Source organism: Oryctolagus cuniculus, chromosome 12 (assembly GCF_964237555.1).
Source record: "Oryctolagus cuniculus chromosome 12, mOryCun1.1, whole genome shotgun sequence".
NCBI lineage: Eukaryota > Metazoa > Chordata > Mammalia > Lagomorpha > Leporidae > Oryctolagus > Oryctolagus cuniculus.
The window spans coordinates 107,616,834-107,638,743 of record NC_091443.1 but is presented as its reverse complement, the minus strand read 5'-3'; the positions used below and the strand labels follow the sequence as shown (position 1 = coordinate 107,638,743).

Sequence of the window (21,910 nt, the reverse complement as noted above, 5' to 3'; positions counted from 1 at the left end):
CGCCCTCTAGACCACATGCTACATAACCCCTGGTTTGTGCTTCCCGGCCTTGGTGCACACGACGGCTCTTCCCCTGGGGAGCTGCACCGTGCAGGAGTGCTGCACAGATGGCCTCCGCGGGAGCTGAGGCTGGTGACACTCACTCCATCCCAGGCCTGCAGAACCAGACCCTCTGGCAGTTAGGCCTGGGAAACTGCATTCCTAGCCAGATGCCCTGATCGGAAGCCGGGAGCCAGGAGCTTCTTCCGGTCTCCCACACGGGTGCAGGGGCCCAAGGACTTGGGCCATCCTCCACTGCTTTCCCAGGCCACAGCAGAGAGCTGGCCTGGAAGTGGAGCAGCCGGGACTTTAACTGGCACTGCAGGCAGCAGCTTTACCCGCTGCGCTACAGCGCGGCCCCCACCAAGGATTTTTAAACAGAGGAATGATGTAAAATGAATGGTTTTAGAAGAAAACTATGGTGGAAGTGGCCAGCAGGATGTGGGGGGAGGCAGTCATCAGGTGAGCCCCAGTGACGCCGGAAACTGCCCGGAGGGAAAGAAGGGGTGGGGGTGAAGCCCTGAGGAAGGCGGTGGGCCGCACGTGCTGAGCGGCTGGTGTTGGGCAGGGCGGTGATGCGGGAATGCCTAGGCAGCACCACCACCCCACCCCACTGCCGCCAAGAGGGTGCTGATGCCGTGACCCGACGCAGGAACCAGAGAGCTTTCCCAGAGGCTCGCCCGTGGAGAAGCCCAGCAGCAGACTGCAGGGTGAGGTGGTTCTCAGAAGAGCACTCAGCCTAGAAATGTTCTCCAGCCCTCTCATAACTGATGTAGTCAGAACTGTGGGCATGTTTGAAGTGGTGGTGGGAAAATATGCACAGTGGGAAAAGACCCACACATCCCAGTGAGCCAAAGCAGAACCAACCGGAGAAGCAGCAGCCCAGGGCAGGCTCCCACAGACCAGAGTCGGACAGGGGGCCCGACGCAGGAGTTAGGAGGATGGAAGGGAGGGGCGAGGGGGCAGGGAGCATGGCCACTTAAGAATTCCAGCAAAGGAGAGGCCGGAGGGATTCCCGAACAGTGTTTTACCTCTGACTCCTGCTCCCGTCTCATCCGCGTCTCCTTGTCTCCTGTCGTCACCATTTGGTGAGCCACCACCCAGCAGAACGATCTGCCTGTCACTGTGGGCCCCTCCAGCCCTTAACTTCCCTGCGCTGGAAGTAAAATCTGCCTTGCTTTTTCTCGCTTTCAAAGAGCCTGGGTAGCCACTGACCACACACATAACCCTCACAGTAGACCTAAGTCGACTCGCGAAGGGCCCTCCTTGTTCTGTGCAGCAGGAAACGGAGGCCCCAGAGGAGCAGACCCTCCCCCTCCCAAGTCCCTACCATGCAAGCTTAGGGCAGGCCCTTTGCTGTCAGTCAGCTGGCCCTGCTGTCTCCTGGACGGGCTAGAAGCAGGTGGACAGGTGGTGAAATCCTGGCGCGCTCTCACAAGATTGTGTTGTAACAAGTGCTGCCGTGCGAGACCACAGAAGGTATTCAATTGACGTTACCCCTAAGAAGACAGGGAAAATCTCTGTAAGCAGAGGAGTGTGAACTTCTTGTTGTCTCCTCCAGCAGCTGCAGAAACGGGGTGGTTGGCGTGTTCTCTGAAGGCAGCCGGGTCTTTGTCCTCCAGGCCAGAGCGCCGAGCTCCATCCTGGCGGCTGTGCCAGGAGCTCGGGAGAAGTTCGCGGTGAGGCAGACTGCACTGTGGAGACAGCATCTTTCATGGCACGTTTGACGCCACAGCCTCTGTCTGTCTCGTTTGGGTGGACGCTGAGAAAGCAAGACGCTAAATGAAAAGGCTTAATGGGAATAACCATGATTGGTAGGAATTTACAACTAGTTCAGGCTGTACACACAGGCAGTTAATTACTGGCTTAGTGGTAATGAAAAAACCAGATGGGAAACCACTTCCACTTTCATAATTCAACATAAATATGTCCAACTTTGGGATTGATCAGCAGCCGACCCCACATAACCCTTAGCCATCCTAGGTTCGCGTCCATTCATCTCAGAGCAAGAAGAGCCTAGGAGGGGCCGGTGCTGTGGCGTAGTGGGCTAAGCCTCCACCTGTGGCGCTGGTATCCCATGTGGCACCAGTTCATGTCCCGGCTGTTCTTCTTCTGATGCAGCTGTCTGCTGTGGCCTGGGAGGACAGTGGAGGATGGCCCAAGTGCTTAGGCCCTGTACCCACATGGGAGACCTAGAAGAAGCTCCTGGCTCCTGGCTTCAGACTGGCCCAACTCCAGCCATTGCAGCCATTTGGGGAATGAACCAGTGGAAGGAAGACCTCTCTGTCTCTCCCTCTGTCTGAGGCTCTACCTCTCAAATAAATAAATAAATCTAAAAAAAAAAAAAAAAAAAAAAAAAAAAAAAAAAAAAAAAAAGGGTCCTAAGAGTCTCAAATGGGGATTGGTTTAGAAAGAAAAGATCAGGGGGCGCTCGTGTCTACATGGAGTCAAAATGATATCTAGTGGGAAAAGGAAGCCACAGCTTTTTTTTTTTTTTTTTTAAGATGTGTTATTTCAAAGAATTAGAGGGAGAGACAGAGAGCTTCCATCTGCTGGTTCACTCCCCAGATGGCCACACTAGCTAGGGCTAGGCCAAGCTGAAGTCATATGCCAGGAGCTCCATCCAGGTTTCCCACGTGCGTGCCAAGACCCAAGCACTCGGGTCATCTTCCACTGCTTTCCCAGGCACATTAGCAGGAAAGTGGATCGGAAGCCCATGTACCAGTGCCCATATGGCCTGCTGGTGTCACAGGCAGCAGCTTTACTGCTAGGACATGGTGCCGGCCCAGGAAGCCATGGCCTTAACTCAAGAGGCCAGAAGACACAGGGCTCACAGTGACTGGATTCCTGCTCGAGGCCTGAGCTGGTTCTTGCGCTCCTCTGGGGCGCGGTGTGTCTGGCGTGACGCCTGCATCCTTGGCTCGGGGGCACCAGGATCCTCTCCTGATGCCCATGCTGAATCGGGGGGCGGGGGGGACTGAATGAGTACAGGTCATAAACAAAATCTCGTGCAGTTGCCTTCCTAAATTTCGCTTCTAGGCCCCAAAATGGATTTCTTGGGGTGTGGGAACATTTCTGCAGCCGTTCGGGCTGTCAATTACCTGGCCCGCCTGGCGGGTCTCGCAGCAGGTGCCTACGGCCTGGAGTCCGAGGTGCCCCGGGCAGCCTTTTATATATCGAATGCTGGAGCCATTTGGAATACAGTTGCAAGAGCACAGGGTGTGTGTGTGGCGGGGAGGATCTTCCCTCTGCAGCCACAGGTAGAGCGGAACCCAGGCAGCTGTATCGCTGGCAGTCGTGGAATTGATGTCAGGGCCCGGCAGCCAGTGCCCTGGGAGCCACAGTGGGCCTCGCACTGGGCACCGCTTCCGAGGCTGCAGCTCTCCACGCACTCCCCCACAGCCCCACTGTGCCGCGACAAAACAGCACCCGTGCGTCTGTGTGTGATCTCCGGTCTTTCTCATCCTGTCCCTGCCATGCCCGCCTCACATAAGGTTCACGTGGTGTGCGGTGGAATGAGATCCCCTCTGATAAAGTGGAAGTAGGCTGAAGGCACGCTGGGCCCGTGATGGAAAAATAAAGAGCTGATCCAAACTACTTCTGAAGAGTCCTGTATTTCGTAATTATTGCTTTCTTTGGGGGAATAGGAAAGGAAATTGAACAGAATGACAAAGAGCCATGTCGTTTTTTGTGTGGTTTCGTGCAGTGCAAAATCAGTGAGCCCCGGGCAGCCTGGGCTCGGCAGACAGCGTCAGTGATGGGGTTTCACTCAGCTGTGCAGTCGGGTCATTCCTGCATGCTTGCTATTCAGATTTGTCCGCCTCTGCCTCCTCTCCATCACCTCGCCAGCTTCCATCTGCTTCTTCAAAGCTGTTCACCTCTCCCAGCTCTTCTGAAGAAGCGACCCCGTGGCCAGGTGGGATCAGAGGTGGCCACCTCCCCGTGTCTTGCGCAGACATACTGAACACGTGCTGTGTGCCGGGTTCTGCCAAGACCCAGAGACACATGCGTCTGCTCTCAACATAGATCCAGAATGCATAACTGCTGGCATGAGGCAGGAACCGGTGTGTGGTCTGTAGTGCTTTCTCTCTAGAAGTAACACCTTTTAGAAGGGCTTTGAAAGAATAAATGGGGGCTGGGGGGGGGGGCAGCATTGTGGTGCAGGAGGTTGAGCCACCACCTGCAATGCCGGCATCCCATATGAACATTGGTTCGAGTCCCGGCTGCTCCGTTTCCAAACCAGCTCTCTGCTAATGCCTGGGAAAGCAGCGGAAGGTGGCCCAAGTGCTTGGGATCCTGCCACCCATGTGGGAGACCCAGATGGAGTTCCAGGCTCCTGGCTGCAGCCCAGCCCAGCTCCGGCAATTGGCAGTCGTTTGGGAAGTGAACCAGCAGATGGAGAGCTGAAGAGGAGGCCCCAAACAGAGAGACCCCTGGAGGGTAGGCATGGGGGGCTCACTGTAGACAGCTTCATAGGGTAAGAAACAAGTGGGAAGGCCGGCGCTGTGACTCACTAGGCTAATCCTCCGCCTTGCGTTGCTGGCACACCGGGTTCTAGTCCCGGTCAGGGCGCTGGATTCTGTCCCGGTTGCCTCTCTTCCAGGCCAGCTCTCTGCTGTGGCCAGGGAGTGCAGTGGAGGATGGCCCAGGTGCTTGGGCCCTGCACCCCATGGGAGACCAGGAGAAGCACCTGACTCCTGCCATCGGATCAGCGCGGTGCGCCGGCCGCAGCGTGCCGGCCGCAGCGGCCATTGGAGGGTGAACCAATGGCAAAGGAAGACCTTTCTGTCTGTCTCTCTCTCACTGTCCACTCTGCCTGTCAAAAAATAAAAAAATTAAAAAAAAAGAAACAAGTGGGATATTTAGGGAAGGGAGGCAGGGCCACGGCCGTGTCTGGGATGATAAGTGGCCACGAGGAGGCTGAGAGAGGAAGTGATGTCAGGGGTTTTTTTTGTTTGTTTGTTTGTTTTGTTTGTTTGTTTGTTTGTTTTTATGATGGCCCTGTGGCCATGTAGAAGGTCTGTGTGAGAGCCAGGGAGACCAGTTGGAAAGCTTTTTTGGTCGTCCAAGCAAATGAGGGTGGTGGCAAGAAAGATGGAGAGAAGTGGCTTTGAAAGTTGTTTCGGGAGCTCTTCACTGATTGGATGTAAGCAGTGAAGACGGAGAAGTCACAGTGAGCCTGGCTTCCGTCCTCTGTCCTGATATTGGGACAGATGATGGAGGCACTCACGAGGTGGACACGGCACTCCGTCCCCCCACTAACCAACTCCAGCTGGCTTCGCCAGGCGTCCAGCTCCCCGCTCGCCCTGCTGCTGTGGTCCCTCACCCTGAAGATCCGCTGTTGAGAGGACAGCAGGACATGTGTCCTCGGGCTTGGACCATCTGCAGTGGGGTCACAGACCCAGAAGGCCACCCCTTCCAAGCCGCTCCGTGGTTTTGCAGTCAGATCCCTGCCCCGTCCGCTGTTTAGAAGTTAGCTGTCTAGGTTGAGGCTGTTATTACAACATAAATGCTTTGTAATGGCAAATTTGCCTCAAAGGTATGCAGAGCAGTTGCCATGAGCAACACAGAAAAATGAGCCCCTGAACTGGAATGAACGTTTGGAATTAAACTTCTCTGGGGGCCGGCGCTGTGGCGCAGCGGGTTAAAGCCCTGGCCTGAAGCACCTGCATCCCCTATGGGTGCCAGTTCTAGTCCCAGCTGCTCCTCTTCCCATCCAGCTCTCTGCTGTGGCCTGGGAAAGCAGTGGAAGATGCCCCAAGTCCTTGGGCCCCTGCACCTGCATAGGAGACCTGGAGGAAGCTCCTGGCTCCTGGCTTTGGATCGGCGCGGCTCCGGCCGTTATGTCATCTGGGGAGAGAACCAGCAGATGGAAGACCTCTCTCTCAGTCTCTACCTCTCTCTGTAACTCTATCTTTCATATAAATAAAATAAATCTTTAAAGAAAAAAAAAAAAACTTCTCCGGTGTGTGTGTGGAACCTTTGCTAGGCTGTCTCCGTGCTAAGATGGGGCTTGTGGAAGGGTCGTGTGCTCCGGCCTGGTCAGGGAAGGCCGCAGAGGCCGAGGAATTGGCTCTGGTTCTTTTTGTTTTCTCCCGTTTTCCAAAAGGTGGCTTGTTGGTGGTGAGGGTCCCCCTGGTCTGTGTTTGGGGATCTGGTCCAATTGCCTCAGGGAGCCCCGTGGCACCGATGGGAGGTGCTGGGGAGTAGGAGCGTCCAACCCTGTGAGCCAGTGCTTCTGCTTCCGCCCTGTCCTCACTGACCCCTGTGAGCCCAGCCTTCCCCAGTCTGTCGGTCCCGGCGCAGGTGGAGGTGTGCCTGCCTCCGCTGTCCCCCTGACTCTCCGCGGAGAGGAGCCCGGCAGCAGGCGGGGCCTCTTCCTCGGTGCTTGCTCTCACGGGAGGTGTCCCCTGCACGTGAGCCTGGCCCTACCACCTCCAAGGAGCCAGCAGCTTGCCTGGGAGGAGGCCTGTGGTGGATTTCATAAGGAGACCCAACCTCCCCCTGCCTGGCTGTGCCTGGCGCCTGGACGCCGAGACCACAGCGCCCTCTAGTGTCACCATGGCGCAGGCGCGCTCATAGCCTTTCTTGCTTTCACAGAATGTGCCCGGATTGTCGGCTTTTTAAGTAGATTTTTCCATGCATAATCAAAACAACTATGGGATGATCTTTCTCCCATTAGAAACAATATAGGACCATTCCAGTTCAGGTTCTATTCCTGCTTAAAAGCTGGGGGGGCCCCGGGGGCCTGTGGGGACTCCTCTCCCTCGGGAGTGGAATCTTGTATTGGACTGCTGTGGTTCCCAGGAGGAACGCAAATTCCTTTCGCGGGAGACACATAAAAATGGGAGGCCAAGAAGAGGTTACTGTGATGCCTGGTAAAGAAAATACCGGATCGGAAGAGAAGTGGGGGGGGGGGGGGAAGGCGCCATGCAGGCGGAAGCTGTCCGTTGTTCGGCAGGGAGGCTGGCTTTCTGAAATAACTTGTAGGCCAGAAATTTATCATCTGAAGTCAGGTCATTTTGAGTTTTTTAAGGAACTAAAGGAGTCAAAGTTATTAATATTTGAAAAATGGCTACTCGGCGGTGCACAGAATAATAGCACACTCCTACCTAAATTAACATCCTCACTGCTCCATAATAAAGATTTATGGGATACCCACCACATGAAATCCTATTATGGAAATCTCCGAAGGTCTGCGTTTGGGGTGTAACTGTCTTCATGGTTATGAACCAATTAAAAGCCCTGGCACCCCCCGGCCCCCACCTGCGTCGGCTGCCTTGTTTCGCTTGCCCTTACAACGAGAGTGGCCCATTCTTCCTCAGCCTGTCTGCGCGTTGTGCAATGGAGAGATAAGGAGGGGCCGCCCACTCTGGTTGGCTGTCTGGGCAAACCGCTCTCCTTCAGAGCACAATTTATCATCTCTGCTTCGTAAATCACTGGGATCCTTTATCTCAGGTTGATCTGTGAAGCTAAACATAAATCCTCGTTGTAGTATCCATGTCCTTATCTACTCACAGAGCTCTGCAGGACCCTGTAACAGTGTGTGTGTGTGTGTGTGCACATGTGAGTGTGTGTGTGTGCACGCCTGTGCACGTGTGCGGCTACAGAGCATCTTCTCTGGAGCAGGTGTGTAGCCAGCAGTTAAGACACCCCTGTCCCATAGCAGAGCGCCTGGCTTCAGTTCCCAGCTCTGGCTCCTGCCTCCAGCTTCCTGCCAGTGTAGACATGGGAGCCAACAGGTGGTCCCTCCAGTGCCTGGGTTTCTTCCACTCACGTGGGAGACCCAGGCGGAGTTCCAGACTCCTGGCCTTGGCCTGGCTCAGCCCCATCTGGGGAGTTAACCAGTGGACGGGAGGCCTCTTAGTCTTCATCTGTTTGCAGAGTCTCTTCTTTTTTTGAGAGCCAGAGACAGACAGGGAAGGAGCTTCCATCCGCTGCTTCACTCCCCAAATGCCCTCAGCCAGTGCTGAGCAAAGGCAAAGCTGGGAGCCGGATCTCAGTCCCGGTCTCCTGTGTGTGGAGCCCCCGCCCGCTGCCTGCCGGGGTGCGCGCTGGCAGGAAGTTGCAGTGCAGGGCACAGGTGGACCCCGCCCAGGCACTCGGATATGGGACGCGGGAGTCCCAGGCAGCAGCCACTGCACCAAGCACCTGTCCCACCCGTTCCTTCTCCAAGCCCGAGCTCCGCCTGTTGGCTCAGACTAACCTGCTGACCTTGACCTGTGGCAGGGTGGACCCTCGGCAGCCCCTCTGTCCACGTGTGGTCAGATATCTTCACTGCTGTGGCAAGTGGCTCTCGGGACTCAAAAGCAAGACTTTGGTTTTTCTCTCGTTATTCAAAAAAAAAAAAAAAAATAGGAGTCTATAAGACTGCGTCACTTGTAACATTTGCCAGTCGGTAATTGTCTGTCATTACCAGCGTTAGCTTTGAACCGCCTTGTCGTTTCCGAATGTGCTCTACGGACTGGATCCCGTGCACCCCGCACAACTGCCCTGTGCGGCACATGTCAGTGCTGTCCATAGTGTCGCCCTCACTGGGGGGACCGAGACCCAGAGGCGCTAAGTGGAACACCCAAGGTCACGTAGCCAGTGGCAAGGCCAAATCCCAGGCCTCGCGAGTCGTGCCGAGTGTGCTTGCTGTGGCAGGCCCGTTCCTCTCCAGACTCACTCAGCTAAGCACAGTGACATTGCACAGACGTTTCAAAACCCAGGAGTCAGGACCCTGAGCTTTCATTCCAGTGGGCCGTGTGGCATGGAGCAGGTTCTTTCAGCTGATGGTGGAGTGAATGAATGGTGCCTCGTGTGCCAGGTCTAGCTCTTACCTAACTAAATGATGACTGGTTTTTCAAATAAAATAGGACTTTTAAATGCCTGGTGACACATAAATATGCAATACAAGATTTTGAGAGCTTTCCAAAGGTAATGTTTTCCAAAAGATACATTTGAACTTGAACCCAGCTTAGGAACATCTGTCTCAAGTCCAGAAGTTTGCTTCAAAGAGATGCTAGGTGGATGCTCACTGATTGGGTAGGTGGAGGGAGACTTGAAGGAACTTGTTTTCTGAACTCTGGATGGATGGATAGACGGGTGGATGGATGGTTGGCAGATACACACGTCCGTATTTCCATGGCCCTGATCATGTCCTTTTAACTGTAATAAAAACAGCAGAGAGAGAGGGAGAGGGAGAGAGAGAGAGAGAGAGAGGTGTTTCTATGTCTGGTGACTCCTTTGGTCCTTAGCATTTTGCTGTGTTTTGTTAAATGAATGGAAATCAGAGCACAGTGTTTCTCAGAACGGGGGCCCCATCTGCATCCCCCTAAGAAAACATCCATTTTTCTTTTTAGGTAAAAATAGCTAGGACACGCTTGGCTGAAATGCTTTTCCATCTTACCGTTCAAGTAAGAGTCAGGCAGCGTCAGCTCCACAGGGTGCTCGTTGCTGGGAGACCCGGTATCTGCAGGATGCGCGGTGGGCTCCCACCCGGAGGAGGGGGTGGAGGATGCCGAGACCGGGGCCTGGCTGAGAGGCCTGCGGTGAGCCTGCCCCGGCCCCTCCGCTGTGCACGAGCGCCAGAGGCTGAAGCTCCGCTCGCCAGCCTCTCTCCTGACACTAAGCTCGTCTGATCCTGCTCTGTCACCTGCTGTTTGCCTTCTAACCCACCAGGACCACAAACAGAGTCTGTTACAGTGTGTACAGCTGCTGACGAACCCATGTGGTCACACAGGTCCCCCACCCCACCCCGAGTTCTTTCTTGAAAGGTCTTATTGCGTGAGTTTGGGGTGTTAATGAGACCTGTTTAAAAAAAGAAAAACAAGCCTAGAACTCAGAATGCTGCTGCTAAAATGGTGGCCGTGCTCTCCCTGGGGCAGACCACGGATTCGCTCACCCCACCCTGCCAGGGAGCTGCAGCCACCACTCTGTCCTTCCCGGGCACGTCTCGAGAGCCCCCAGCTGACCCGGCCAACGAGAAGTTTGACCCAGAGGGTGACCGGTAGTGAATGAGGGACTCTGGCGGACATGGAGAGGCATTTGTCGGCCCTGTGTGGCCGTGGGCTGTGACCTCCACAGAAATGGGTGAGCAGCTCGCCCTCTCTTTCTAAAGATTCTATTGATTTATTTGAGATAGAGTTATAGAGAGGGAGAGACAGAGAGGAAGCTCTTCCATCCACTGGATCACTCCCCACATGGCCACAACAGCTTCCTCCAGGTCTCCCACGCGGGTGCAGGGGCCCAAGGACTTGGGCCATCTTCCACTGCTCTCCCAGGCCACAGCACAGAGCTGGATCGGAAGTGGAGCAGTCGGGACTCAAACCAGCGCCCATACGGGTTGCCAGCACTGCAAATGGAGGCTTAGCTGCTGCGCCACTGTGCCAGCCCCGAGCAGCTCTCTTGTCTCTGTCCTGCTTCCTAGACAAGGTGCAGAGTGTGGTGGAAAGAGTGAGCTTTGGCGTCAGACAGACTTGGGTTCCTAAAGGAATAACCTCAGGCTGCTTTCCTCTTGGTTCTCAGATCCTCGGGCTCCGGTGAAGGGCGAGCGAGAGGACCAGAGAGAGAGCAGAAAGGGCTCAGACAGCACAGCCTGGCACCCAGACGCACGGCGGGAAGGACGGTTACTGGCTGAGCATCCCTAATCCGAAAATCCAAACCCGAGATGCTCCGAAATCTGAAATTCGCTGCCTAAAAAGTTCTGGGTTTCTGGGTTAGGGATGCTCAATTGGAAAAGTCGGTGCGAATATCCAAAATGCGGGAAACCCTGAACTCTTGAGACGCTTCCGGCTCCAAGCAGGTGCCCCGGCCTGCCGAGAGCCATTCTGAAGCTCTCGGCGTTTGCCCCCACAAGCAGTCCCCCTCCCGTGACGCCTGTTGGGCGCATCGGAAGCCAGCTTGTGGAAGTGTGAAGTTTAATTGGAGTTATCTGCTTTCTCCCTCCAGATCTGTAAGAGCAAGGCTAAAGAGTCTCAGCAGTATTATCACAGCCTGGCCGTCCGGCAGAGCCTGGCCGTCCATTTTAACATCCAGCAGGACTGCGGCCACTTCCTGGCCGAGGTCCCCAGCCGGCTGCTTCCCTGGGAGGACCCCGATGCCCCTGGAAAGGAAGACGATGAAGTGGAAGAGAATGGAGCAGGGGCGGAAGGGGGGACCGGCGGCACACCCCCAGAGCCGTGCTCCGAAACAGAGGCGTCCCGGAAGGAGGGCCAGGGCGGCGCGGGCCGGCGGCAGAGAAGCCATGTCGTGGTCATCACCCGGGAGGTCCCCCACCTCACCGTGGCCGACTTCGTGCGGGACTCTCTGGCCCACCACGGGAAAAGCCCGGATGTGTACGAGAGGCAGGTGTGCCTGCTGCTGTTACAGCTCTGCTCTGGCCTCGAGCACCTGAAGCCCTACCACGTCACTCACTGCGACCTTCGGCTGGAGAACCTGCTGCTTGTCCACTACCAGCCGGGGGGCCCGGGGCCCGCGGAGCCCGGCCCCGCCTCGTCTTGTCCCACGCGCCTCCTCGTGAGCAACTTCTCGCAGGCCAAGCAGAAGAGCCACCTGGTGGACCCCGACATCCTCCGGGACCAGTCGCGCCTGGCCCCGGAGATCATCACGGCCACCCAGTACAAGAAGTGCGACGAGTTCCAGACCGGCATCCTCATCTATGAGATGCTGCACCTGCCCAACCCCTTCGACGAGCACCCCGAGCTGAAGGAGAAGGAGTACACGCGGGCGGACCTGCCACGCATCCCGCTGCGCTCCCACTACTCGCGGGGCCTGCAGCAGCTGGCCAGCTGCCTCCTGAACCCCAACCCTTCCGAGCGGATCCTCATCTCCGACGCCAAAGGCATCCTGCAGTGTCTGCTCTGGGGCCCCCGGGAGGATCTCTTCCAGACGCTCAGCGCCTCCCCGAGCCTGGCGCAGAGGAGCGCGCTGCTCCAGAACTGGCTGGACATCAAGCGGACGCTGCTGATGATCAAGTTCGCAGAGAAGTCGCTGGACAGGGAGGCCGGCGTGAGCCTCGAGGACTGGCTGTGCGCGCAGTACTTGGCCTTCGCCACCACGGACTCCCTCGGCTGCATCGTGAAGATCCTGCAACACCGTTAATGCCACCCGGATGCTGCTTTTTCTACCTTTTCACCTTCTTCATGTTCTGACACACCTCCTCCTCCCTCGTACTCACAGAATTACAGACAGACAGACGGACGGACGGACAACCCTCCCGTCTCCGTCCCCGAACAAACGAGTCCGTGCCGGGTGAAAGCTGGGTCAGCTGTCTGGACGTGCACCTGCCGGCCCCGGGGCCTGCTCCATCCTCGTGCCCCCTCCCCCACCGGGACGCGGGCAGGAGGTGACTCGCATGTTCCAGGCTGCGTCCAGTTCCTCCTGGAGTGTGAAGAGCGTGACTCTTGTCAGCACCAAGTATTTATTCCCGCTGGCGAGAGACATCCGTAGGAGTGACAGCAGACCCCTCCACTCCGGTGTCCCCGCCTCGACTCTGGGACCAGGCAGAGCGTCAGCCCCTGGTTCCCTGTGCCCTTCCCATAGCCTCTGATTAGCAGGTGGCAGAGGGACCAGGCGAGAGTCCCACCCTCGGGTCGCCTCTGGCGTCCGGAAGTGTGTGTCTTGCACACAGAGGCCGGCCCTGGGAGCCCCCTCCCCGGCACTGTCACTGCCAGGCCTCCTTCCCCGGGTCTGTCCACCTGTGTCGGGGAAGTGTGCGTTTCTCAGGCACCTGTGGCCCGGCACAGCTGGCCCGGTGCCTCCACGGGGTGGGGTGCAATTCAGGGCCTCGAAACAGCCGGCGGGATGTGAGGAGGTGGTGGGTCACGGGCGCCGTTCTTCAGGGGCCCGCGGGGAACAGAGCCCAAAGTGCCGTTCCTTGCTGGCTGGCAGAGCTGGCAGCCTTGGCAGCCGGGGCTGCTGGGGCCTGGACCAGGGCTTCCCCCGCCCCAGGCAGTCATTGGCTGGCTTCCTGCTGTCCGTTGCCAGTGTTAACTGGTCTACCTAGGGCTATAGAGAACAGCGCCAAATGAAGTGGCCGAGCGCTGAGATCCCCCTGCAGGGCAGGCGGCCCGGCTGGGGGGTGACCGGGCGGCGGGGAGCAGGCTGCTGCTTTGACTCCCTGGTGGCCGTGGAGGACGGCTGGGGGCAGGCCGAGCGCCGCGGCCCTGCCTGCAGATCCATGTGCAATCTGAGTGTGGCCTTGGACAGCTGCACATGACGGTGGTTTAGCTGCAACTTCACCCGAAGCGAGAGCTACGGGAACCCCCTCCTGCGCCCCTTGGCACATATTAGCGCTGAGACAAGTGTCCCTTCTACCCGGGTGTGTGTGTGTGTGTGCGTGTGTGTGTGTGTGTGTGTGCGTGCGTGTGTACACACACTGCTGTGCTTGTCTTATTCAAAACTGTGACTATCTGTTTACTTCAGCCTTGAAATCCCAAGAGTCGCTCAAGCACGGCGTGTGTGTTCACGTGTGTGCGCGCACGCTTGCACGCGTGCCAGGAGCAGGGGCCAGGCCTCCGGGGCAGCAACCTGTGGCGGGCTTCACAGACTCTGCGCCCAGCGGCGGGCGAGCCCCGGCGCCCTGTCCACCAGCGCGGGGGTTCCTGCGAGCCGAGGCGGACCACGCCGTCTTCCGGCCTCCGGTGCGTTTTTCACGGCCTTTGGTGCGATTGCCCTGCGTCAGAGAGCATGCAAGGAAGGAGAAGAATGTATTTCCCTGTGCTCTTCTGTCTGTCGGGGAAGCAGCTGTGTGAGGCCCCGCCGTGGAGCACGTCCTGGCCTGGCCAGCAGTGGGGACTCCCAGCCAAGAGGGCTGGTCGGCCCGCAGAGAGTTCCGCCTCCTGTCGCCGGATGCGAGGCTCTGCCCCCGGGGATGGCTGCAGAGCTGGCGCGGCGCTGTGCCCCGGCGCGGCTGTGGCGTGGCTGTGGCGTGGCTGTGGCACGGCTGTGGCGTGGCCAGCAGGCTGGGGCGGGGCTCGCTGTGGCACAGCCCATGTGCACTGCACTCCCTGCCTGGCCGCCCAGCCCCTGGCCCGCCCCCGCAGCCGTTCTCCCTGTCACTCTCGCGGTGCCTTGGCCACATAAATTCGAATGTGGTGACGCAGTTAATGCAGAACGTGCCCTGGCCCCTCCGTTGGTTATGTTTCCAGGCATGTCTCTGTTTTCGTTTTTTATCTGTTAAGACTTGTCTCCAGTCTTCATTTTAACCTTCCAGGAGAAGCAGCACGGCCCCCTCCCCACCTTATCGAAGCGCACTGTCCACCGAGCACCCCCACTCGCCACAGCCACAGCCACAGCCACAGCCACAGCCACGGCCGGCTAGCACTGCTTCTGTATGCACGCTTGGCAGGGCCGAAAGACGAGCGCCACCCGGTCAGAGAGGGGCCTCGCGCGGGTTTTTCTCTGGGTGGTGGGCGCAGAACGACGGTGGGGAGCGCCAGGGACGGTCCTCAGACTGCTTCCCCGGGGGGTGGGGCTCAGCCACACACAGCACAGGTGGTTCCCTCTCCATTTACACTGCCGTGGGGACTTTGAATTCGTTCTTTGACGCGGGAGGAATCCTGCTTCCCCCGCTGTCCACCCACACGTGTCCCAGAAGCACGCTCGTGTGAGTTCTGGATTGCGACTAGCACAGGCTTACAGTTTCCTCGAGTAACACTGAGCTACCGTCTTCCAGAGCGATCGGCGTTCTTGTCTCTGCTGCTGAAGTCTGTCCTGTGGCTCCTTGGGTTTATATCGAGAGTCTGAGCACTGAAGCCCACACTGGCACTTTCCTTAGCCCCCTGGGCCTGGGCAGCCTCGGCCACACTCAGGTGCTTCGCAGGTGGCCGGTGGCCCGAGTCGCCCAGAGCCAGCCCTTAACGGGCGGCGCCCGGCCCTGCAGGCAGGGGGACACGGGGCCGTGAGCAGCTCCCGACGCCGTGCCGGGGAGGCCCTCGGGTCTCCAGGCGCCGATGGGAGGCCCGGGGCTGATCCGAGAGGGTCGCAGTAACCTGTGGGACCTCAGCACCAGAGCCCAGGATGAGCCCCGCCGGCTCCGGGGCCAGGTCTGAACTGGAGGCCAGCACGGCGGCAGTGAGGTCCAGGGCGTGCCCTCAGAAGGTGAGCTGGATGAGGCAGAGGGCAGCCCGGGCACCCGGCAGCCCCACCTGCTCCCATGGGGGCTGAACACCATCAGATTAGGGGACCCGTGTTCCTGCCAAACTCCGAGTCGGTTCGTGACCACGGAGGGCCACAGCCAAGGCACCCGAGGCCTGAGGAACATTCAGGACACTTCTGGGAGTCAGACTAAAGCTGTCCTGTCGAGTTCCCAGTGCCGTGTAATTCCCAGGTGAGACCCCTGGGACGCACTGCGTGGCACCGGGCAGCTTCCCACATGTAGGTCATTCTTGCTCTGGTCTCAGGAGTGCCCGGCCTTAGGTTGTGCCTCGGTTAGGACCTGTTCCCTGTCCCGCCAGCAGGGGGCCGAGGAGATGCTGGCCAGGCCTAGCCCCGCCTGTTTCTCGCGGCTCCAGCTGTCCGGAGGGCCGCAGGGCCCCACTTCCATGCCCCTCGCTGGCTGCGGAGGGTTGGACGTGCCAGTCCAGCCTGATGAGCCGCAGCACGGCTGCCCACGAGGCTGGAATGTTAGTTTTACCTCACTGAAGCTCCTTCCCCAAGGCCTACAGTGCTGTGCGAGGCCGGACCGAGGGGCCGCTCCGGCTGATGTGTGCGCCCAAGTCCAGCTGCCCGTGCCTGCCGAGCTCTGGGAGTGGGCTCCGTGGGCCAGAACCGGGGTCCCCAGGGAGGTCCGAGGAGCTGCAGTGCAAGCCGCTAGGTAGGGATTATACCAAAGAAACAGCCTCTGTCCTGGTGCTTCGGCAGCGATGAGCTGTGCCGGGACCAAGCCCACGGGCAGGGAGCTGGCACACGGACCGCGGCAGGGTGTTCAAACCCTCAGAACACCTGCTTTCTTGTTAAGAAGTCCGTTAAGAAGCCCATGCAGTAAATTAAGAGAAAAACGTAGAAGATGATGATGAAACCCTGAGCAGACAGAGCCCTCCAGGACTGGGGAGAAGAGACCGGCCCCCTCCTGCTACCCGGCAGTCCTGGCCACGGCCACGGCCACGGCCACGGCCACTCCTCAGCTGGGGAGCACCGGACCCCGGTGACAGCGAGAGCTGAAGGGTTTTCCTTGTTTCTTTGTTTGTTTTTTTAAACTAGAGGTCATGATAGTTTCAATAAGTTTGTTTAAACAGCCCTTGGGACATTCTTAACAAACTGCACCATGTTTATAAAGCTTCCTGCAGAGGCATTCCCCGCCCGTCACCACCATCCCTCCGTGCCCAGAACGCACAGGTGCTACCCAGCCGCCCAGCGCCCCCACCCCGCAGCCGTGAGAGATCAGAACAGGCTGTTACAGCGGCGCCGGGGCAGCTTCCCGCCGGGGTGGGCAGCTGGGCCCCGCGCCTGGGACGGCCCACCCAGAGGGTCTCCCCTCCCCCACCACGTTCCAGCTTCTCACCTTGGACCCATCCCACCCACCCCCTTGTGGGCTTTTTTTTTTTTTTTTTAATTTTTTCCCTAATCAAGAAAGTTTCAGGGAATCAAAAGAGGTCGGGAATTTTTTAACCTAGCAGAAGTACAGAGTTATATATTTTGCTACGAATATTATTGTAGTCCAGAGAACCCACTTTGCCTGTTGGGGTGTGCGTGCGTGTGTGTGAGTGTGTGTGTGTGTGTGTGTCTGCACCCACGATGACTTGAATGTTGAGCCAGCCCGATGGCTTCAGGGTAGCATTTCGGAAAGGTTAAACCACACTGCTCCAGGAAACGCTGCACACAGTCCCTGGGCATCCCTTCCCCCACCAGTTCCAGAGAGTGCTGTGCGTGCGGACACAGTGGTGAGGGCTCGTCTGCGGGCGGAGACCAAGTGGCCGCCCCGGCGACGCGAGTCGCGACAGCCCTCCCTCCAGTCCCTCCGCGTCCCCGCTTCCCAGGGCCTCGCCTCTCCACCTGCCCCCTCACCCCCGAGAGTCCCCTCGGCCACCGGGGCGCCACCCTCTGGTTTGCTGTGGTACTTTGCTGTGTACTCCGTGGCATCATGTAACTGTGTAAATAAACTCATTTTCATACACACGACAAGCCGACTCCTGGCTGGTTCTCCTGGCGACGGTTCCACGCTTGCAGCCATGGCCGTGGGCGGACACCCCATCCATCCAGCGGGAGATGACGGCGTTTAGCCACCCAGCGCCTTATCTCCTCCTGGCAGGGATGCCTTGTTCTCTCATCTCAGAAAAGGCAGTGGGCCGTTCCCAGCCCGCAGACTACAGGTTTGCTGCGTGAGGCTGCCCCCTAGTGGCAGGCCACCCACTCGCTGGATTTGGAGAGGCGCCGCTGGCTGCCCCTCTGTCCTGGGCAGGCACAGGGCCTGGAGGCAGCTTCGCCAGGATCCGCGTGCCTTTGACCTGGTCCTTAAAGACACGGTCGCAGGCAGGGCCCTCACCAAGGCTGGCACTTCAGTGGCAGAGACGGGAGGCCACCTGGCTTCAGTGTAGGCAGTGGGCAGTGACTAGCAGTGTTGGCGGCAGCTGCCTGCTTATCACAGTGACGAGGATGAAGGTGGGCGCTTAGAGACCCTGCACTCGGCCCTGATAGTGGTCACCGCCTCCCGCCAGGGGCTGCAGCTCTTCTGCTCCGGGGCGCACCCCGGAACTCACGGTGTCACCTGGGCCCGGGAGGGAGGGTCAGCAACAGAAAAAAGCACCGGCCGCAGGGCACAGCTGTGGTCCCCTGGCCCGGCTGGAGTGGCGAGAGAAAGCCCCTCCCCTGGCTCCCGCAGGGCGGACCCCAGGACGGAGGCAGCCAGGGCTGGGTGCACTGGGCTTGGGGTTGCCGTCGAGCTGCGGGTGTGAGTGCCCAAGAGGATGGGGGCCCTCTTCTGGGTGGGACAGGCCAGAGAGAACCAGAGTTCTGCTCTTCAGGGGGTCACTTAGTCCTGTGGGCAGTACTGTGCACCCCGCAGAGAAAGCACCCGGGAGAGCCCCAGAGCCGTTCCCAGGGGGTTCCCGGTGAGACCACCTCCTCCCTGACCTGGGCTGTGCAGCCGCAGCGGCACCGTGGACATTGGCCAGGGCCTCTGGCATCCACACGCCTGCAGAGTGAACCTCGGATTCTTCCCTGCCCAGAGAGGAGCGCGCCGACCCCACAGCCCACGCGGCCTTTGGAGCCAGCCTGGGCTCCGCTTCCTGCTTTAGGGGCCCAGAACCGCAGTCATGGTCACCAGCTGTGGGCAGGAGCAGCCGCAGGCAAGGAAACTCACACTCGGGATTCCCACTGTGGGCGGGGCGGGGCTGGCCCGGGGTGGGGGCAGAGGCGGGAGGGAGATGATCGCCGCGATCCAATTTTCTCACGCTGGCAGGCCTCGCAGACGCCGCAGCCTGGGCACAGCCTGGCTCCCTGCAGACCCCGCGGGCCCTCTGTGCATGCGCACATCGCAGCTGCAAGGTGCGTGGGAGTGACCTGTAGGTCTGCACCGCTGGTGATGGTCGGCTTTGGGATCTGAGAGGGGCCAGGCCGGGGGAGGGAAGAGGGTGTGGGGACAAAGGGGAGAGGGGTCCCTAGAGAAGTCCCCGGCCTGCTGGGAGCGGGAGAGGCCATGCCCTCTGTGGTCTGCTCCCCTGCCTGCACGCCAGTCAGCCTGAGTGTCCCCCCCTCCGCCTCCCTTCTCTCCCACCCCCTGGAGGGTGGGGGGCTCTGCGGGCCCACACTGTGATTGGTGACGCGGTCACGGAAACAGGCCCCAGCCACGTGCTCCACCTGCAGCCTCACTTTGTTCAGCCACCACATCTGATGACTATTCTGACGATATTTTTAAGATTTAATTATTTGGCCGGCGCCGCGGCTCACTAGGCTAATCCTCCACCTTGCGGCGCCAGCACACCGGGTTCTAGTCCCGGTCGGGGCGCCGGATTCTGTCCCGGTTGCCCCTCTTCCAGGCCAGCTCTCTGCTGTGGCCCGGGAGTGCAGTGGAGGATGGCCCAAGTGCTTGGGCCCCGCACCCCATGGGAGACCAGGAGAAGCACCTGGCTCCTGGCTCCTGCCATCGGATCAGCGCGGTGCGCCGGCCACAGTGGCCATTGGAAGGTGATCCAACGGCAAAAGGAAGACCTTTCTCTCTGTCTCTCTCACTGTCCACTCTGCCTGTCAAAAAAAAATTTTTTTAAAAAAAAGATTTAATTATTTGAAAGGTACAGTCACAGAGACGGAGACCCTCCATCTGCTGGTTCACTCCCTAAATGGCCGCAGCGGCCAGGGCGGGGCCAGGCTGAAGCCAGGAGCCAGGACTCCATCCGGGTCTCCTACATGGGTGCAGGGGCCCAAGCACTTGAGCCATCTTCCTCTGTCTTCTCAGGTGCATCAGCAGGGAGCTGGAATGGAACTGGGCAGCTGGGACTCGAACCAGCGCTCCCGTGGGAAGTCGCGGGCCCGGCTGTCCCCGCCACGCCGCCGCGCCCATCCCCAGCCAACAATGAAGCCATTTTCCTTCAGTTAATCAAAGCCAGGATTTGCAAACGCATCTGTGATTTCTCACCGGCCTTCGTCAGCTCCATTCTGCCTGGTGAGGACTGCGGCCGGGGCCATAGGAGCCGGGGCGGGGGGGGGGGGGCCTTGGCGGCGGTGTTCTGGTCATCAGGTGCCCTGCCCCAAGTCTGGCAGGCAGGGAGGGCACCTGAGGTGTCGCTGGGCCCACGCTGCAGCCTGAGGCGCGGGGCAGGGAGAGGAGGTGTTTTCCTGACTCAAAGCCTGCCCTTAGACGGCATTTGGCTTGAAGGGACAGCCTTGGAGGGGTCACCCCAGCGCCTGCACAGCCCTGGTTCCACCTCCTTTCTTTTTGAGCTTTGGGGGAGAGCGCTCCCACCCACACGTCACTGCCCCAGGCTCTGGCAGCGAATCCAAGTCTCCCATGTGGATGCAGGAGCCGGGTTACTTGAGCCGTCGCCTGTGCCCCCCAAGAGCCAGAGCTAGAAGGTTGGGGTGGGCTGGACCCGTGTGGGACTCAGGCGCTGACCGGCAGGAGGGAGGAGAGCCGCACCGGCTGCCCCGGGCGTCGGGCCAGGGCTACGCGTGTCCGCGAGTTACCACGTTTGATCCTCACCACAGCCCTGGGAGCCCTGTGGGGAAGCTGAGACTCAGAGAGGGCAAGCAGCTGGCCCAGGGCTGCACAGCCAGCCAGCGGCAAGGCTGAGACTCCACCTGGGCCTGGCTGACCCGGAAGCTGCTACACACGTCGGTGTCCGGCGGCTGTCTCTGTGCAGGTGGACAGTCCCGGGTGCCCAGTCTCTGACTGTCACCGACCAGGGTAGCTGGGAGGCAGGGAATGTCAGAGGGGGAGAGGGTCGGGGCTGGGGGCCGCCTCCTGGAGGGTGATGGGCAGTGATGGGGAGCTTGCCTCTCAGGGTGCAAACCCAGCCCTCAGTGCCCACCTGTTCGCCTGCGTGGGCCTCCCAGGCTCGCCTCTGGAGGCGGCATAGAAACCTCTCGGCATAGAAACCTCTCGGCATCTTCCTCTTCCTGGTTGATTAATCTGCCTTCCATTCCGCTCCCACCCTGTCAGGCTTATCAAGGTTGTAAAAGCCCCACCGCCTGCTCTGCACAGGACATCACCGAGAGATGGAGACAGCGCTTGGGACGCGCATTCGGTGCCAGCGCCTGGGTTCCGGTCCTGGCCCTGGTCCCGGTTCCGGCTTCCTGCTAGCACGCACCCCGGAGGGCAGCAGAGACGGCTCGGGCATCTGGGTTCCTGCAGCCCATGTGGGGACCAGGGTTGAGGTCCCGGCTGCTGGCTTTGGCCGGCCCAAAGGGAAGTGGACCTGGGAGCATTCTCTCTCTCTCTCTCTGTCTCTCTCTCTGTCTCTCTCTCTCTCTGTCTCTCTCTCCTCTCTCTCTCTCTCTCTCTATCTCTGCCTTTCCAGTGAAAGGAGAGGCGTCATGTACCTGTAGCCTGCACCCTCCTGCCGAGGAGCCGATGTCACCTCGCTCGGCGCTCTCAGGATCGCCTTCTGCCTTCCGTACGTCATGGACATTCACGGCGGCCTCGCCCACTCCACGCCACAGTGGCGTGGCCCACGTAGGTGTGAGTGGTGCCCTGCTCTGCGCGCTCAGCCAGGTGCTCCCGCAGGTGGTGAGGAGTGAGCCGGAAAGGAGCTGCCGGCGCCAGGGGACCTGAGGAAAGCCCGCAACGGCTGCTCCCGGGGCCGGGAGGCCGCGCGGTGGAGTTCTCCCAGCAACCCGGGGGGAGGGCCGGCTGGACGCCACGCCAGCGGCTGAAACGGGCTGTCCAAGTATACGGGAAAGCTACGGCGAGTAAAACAGGGTGACACAGGGACAAGGCCAGGGCAGGTCACGCACAGGCGGCCGTTTGGCCCAGAGCCTGCGTCCCTTGTCGGAGTTCCTGGCTTCGGGACCCAGTTCTGACTCCCGCACCCGCTCCCTGCCAGCGCGGGCCCTGGGAGGCGGCGGTGACGGCTCAAGTGCTGGGGTCCTGCCACCCACATGGGAGTCCTGGACTGAGTCCCCAGCTCACGGCTCTGCCCCAGCGTGACCCCGGCCGTCATGGGCGTTTGGGGAGTGAACCAGTGGATCGGAGTGCTTGCCCTGTCTCTTTCTCTCTGCCTTTCAAACAAATACATAAAAATTTTAAAACATAAAAAAACGAGGTCAAAGTGACACAATAGGTAACCTAGAAAATGAAGCCGGTATCTATAAAAACGGGAGGCGGGGTGGGCAGGGCCTCACGGCCGGGACAGAGCCAAAGTCCCATCCAGTAATCCGCGGTGCAATTGGCTGTTTGGAAAATAATTAACCACATGCTGTAGGCTGGTAGAAATCCAAACAGATCAAAGAGCTG

At 59.3% G+C, this 21,910-nt stretch overlaps 1 protein-coding gene across 12 annotated transcripts in view; it reads left to right on the top strand.

The window, feature by feature from the left end:
• The window catches only part of PEAK1 (pseudopodium enriched atypical kinase 1), a 344,458-nt gene extending 327,316 nt beyond the window's left edge, over positions 1-17,142 (top strand). For all 12 annotated transcript variants that reach the window (XM_051834588.2, XM_051834591.2, XM_051834580.2 and 9 more), the window contains one exon: positions 10,972-17,142. In XM_051834588.2, the coding sequence (XP_051690548.2) occupies positions 10,972-12,123 (1,152 nt within the window). In that variant the 3' untranslated portion in view covers positions 12,124-17,142. The remainder of the gene's footprint in view (positions 1-10,971) is intronic.
• Positions 17,143-21,910: the final 4,768 nt, after the last annotated feature.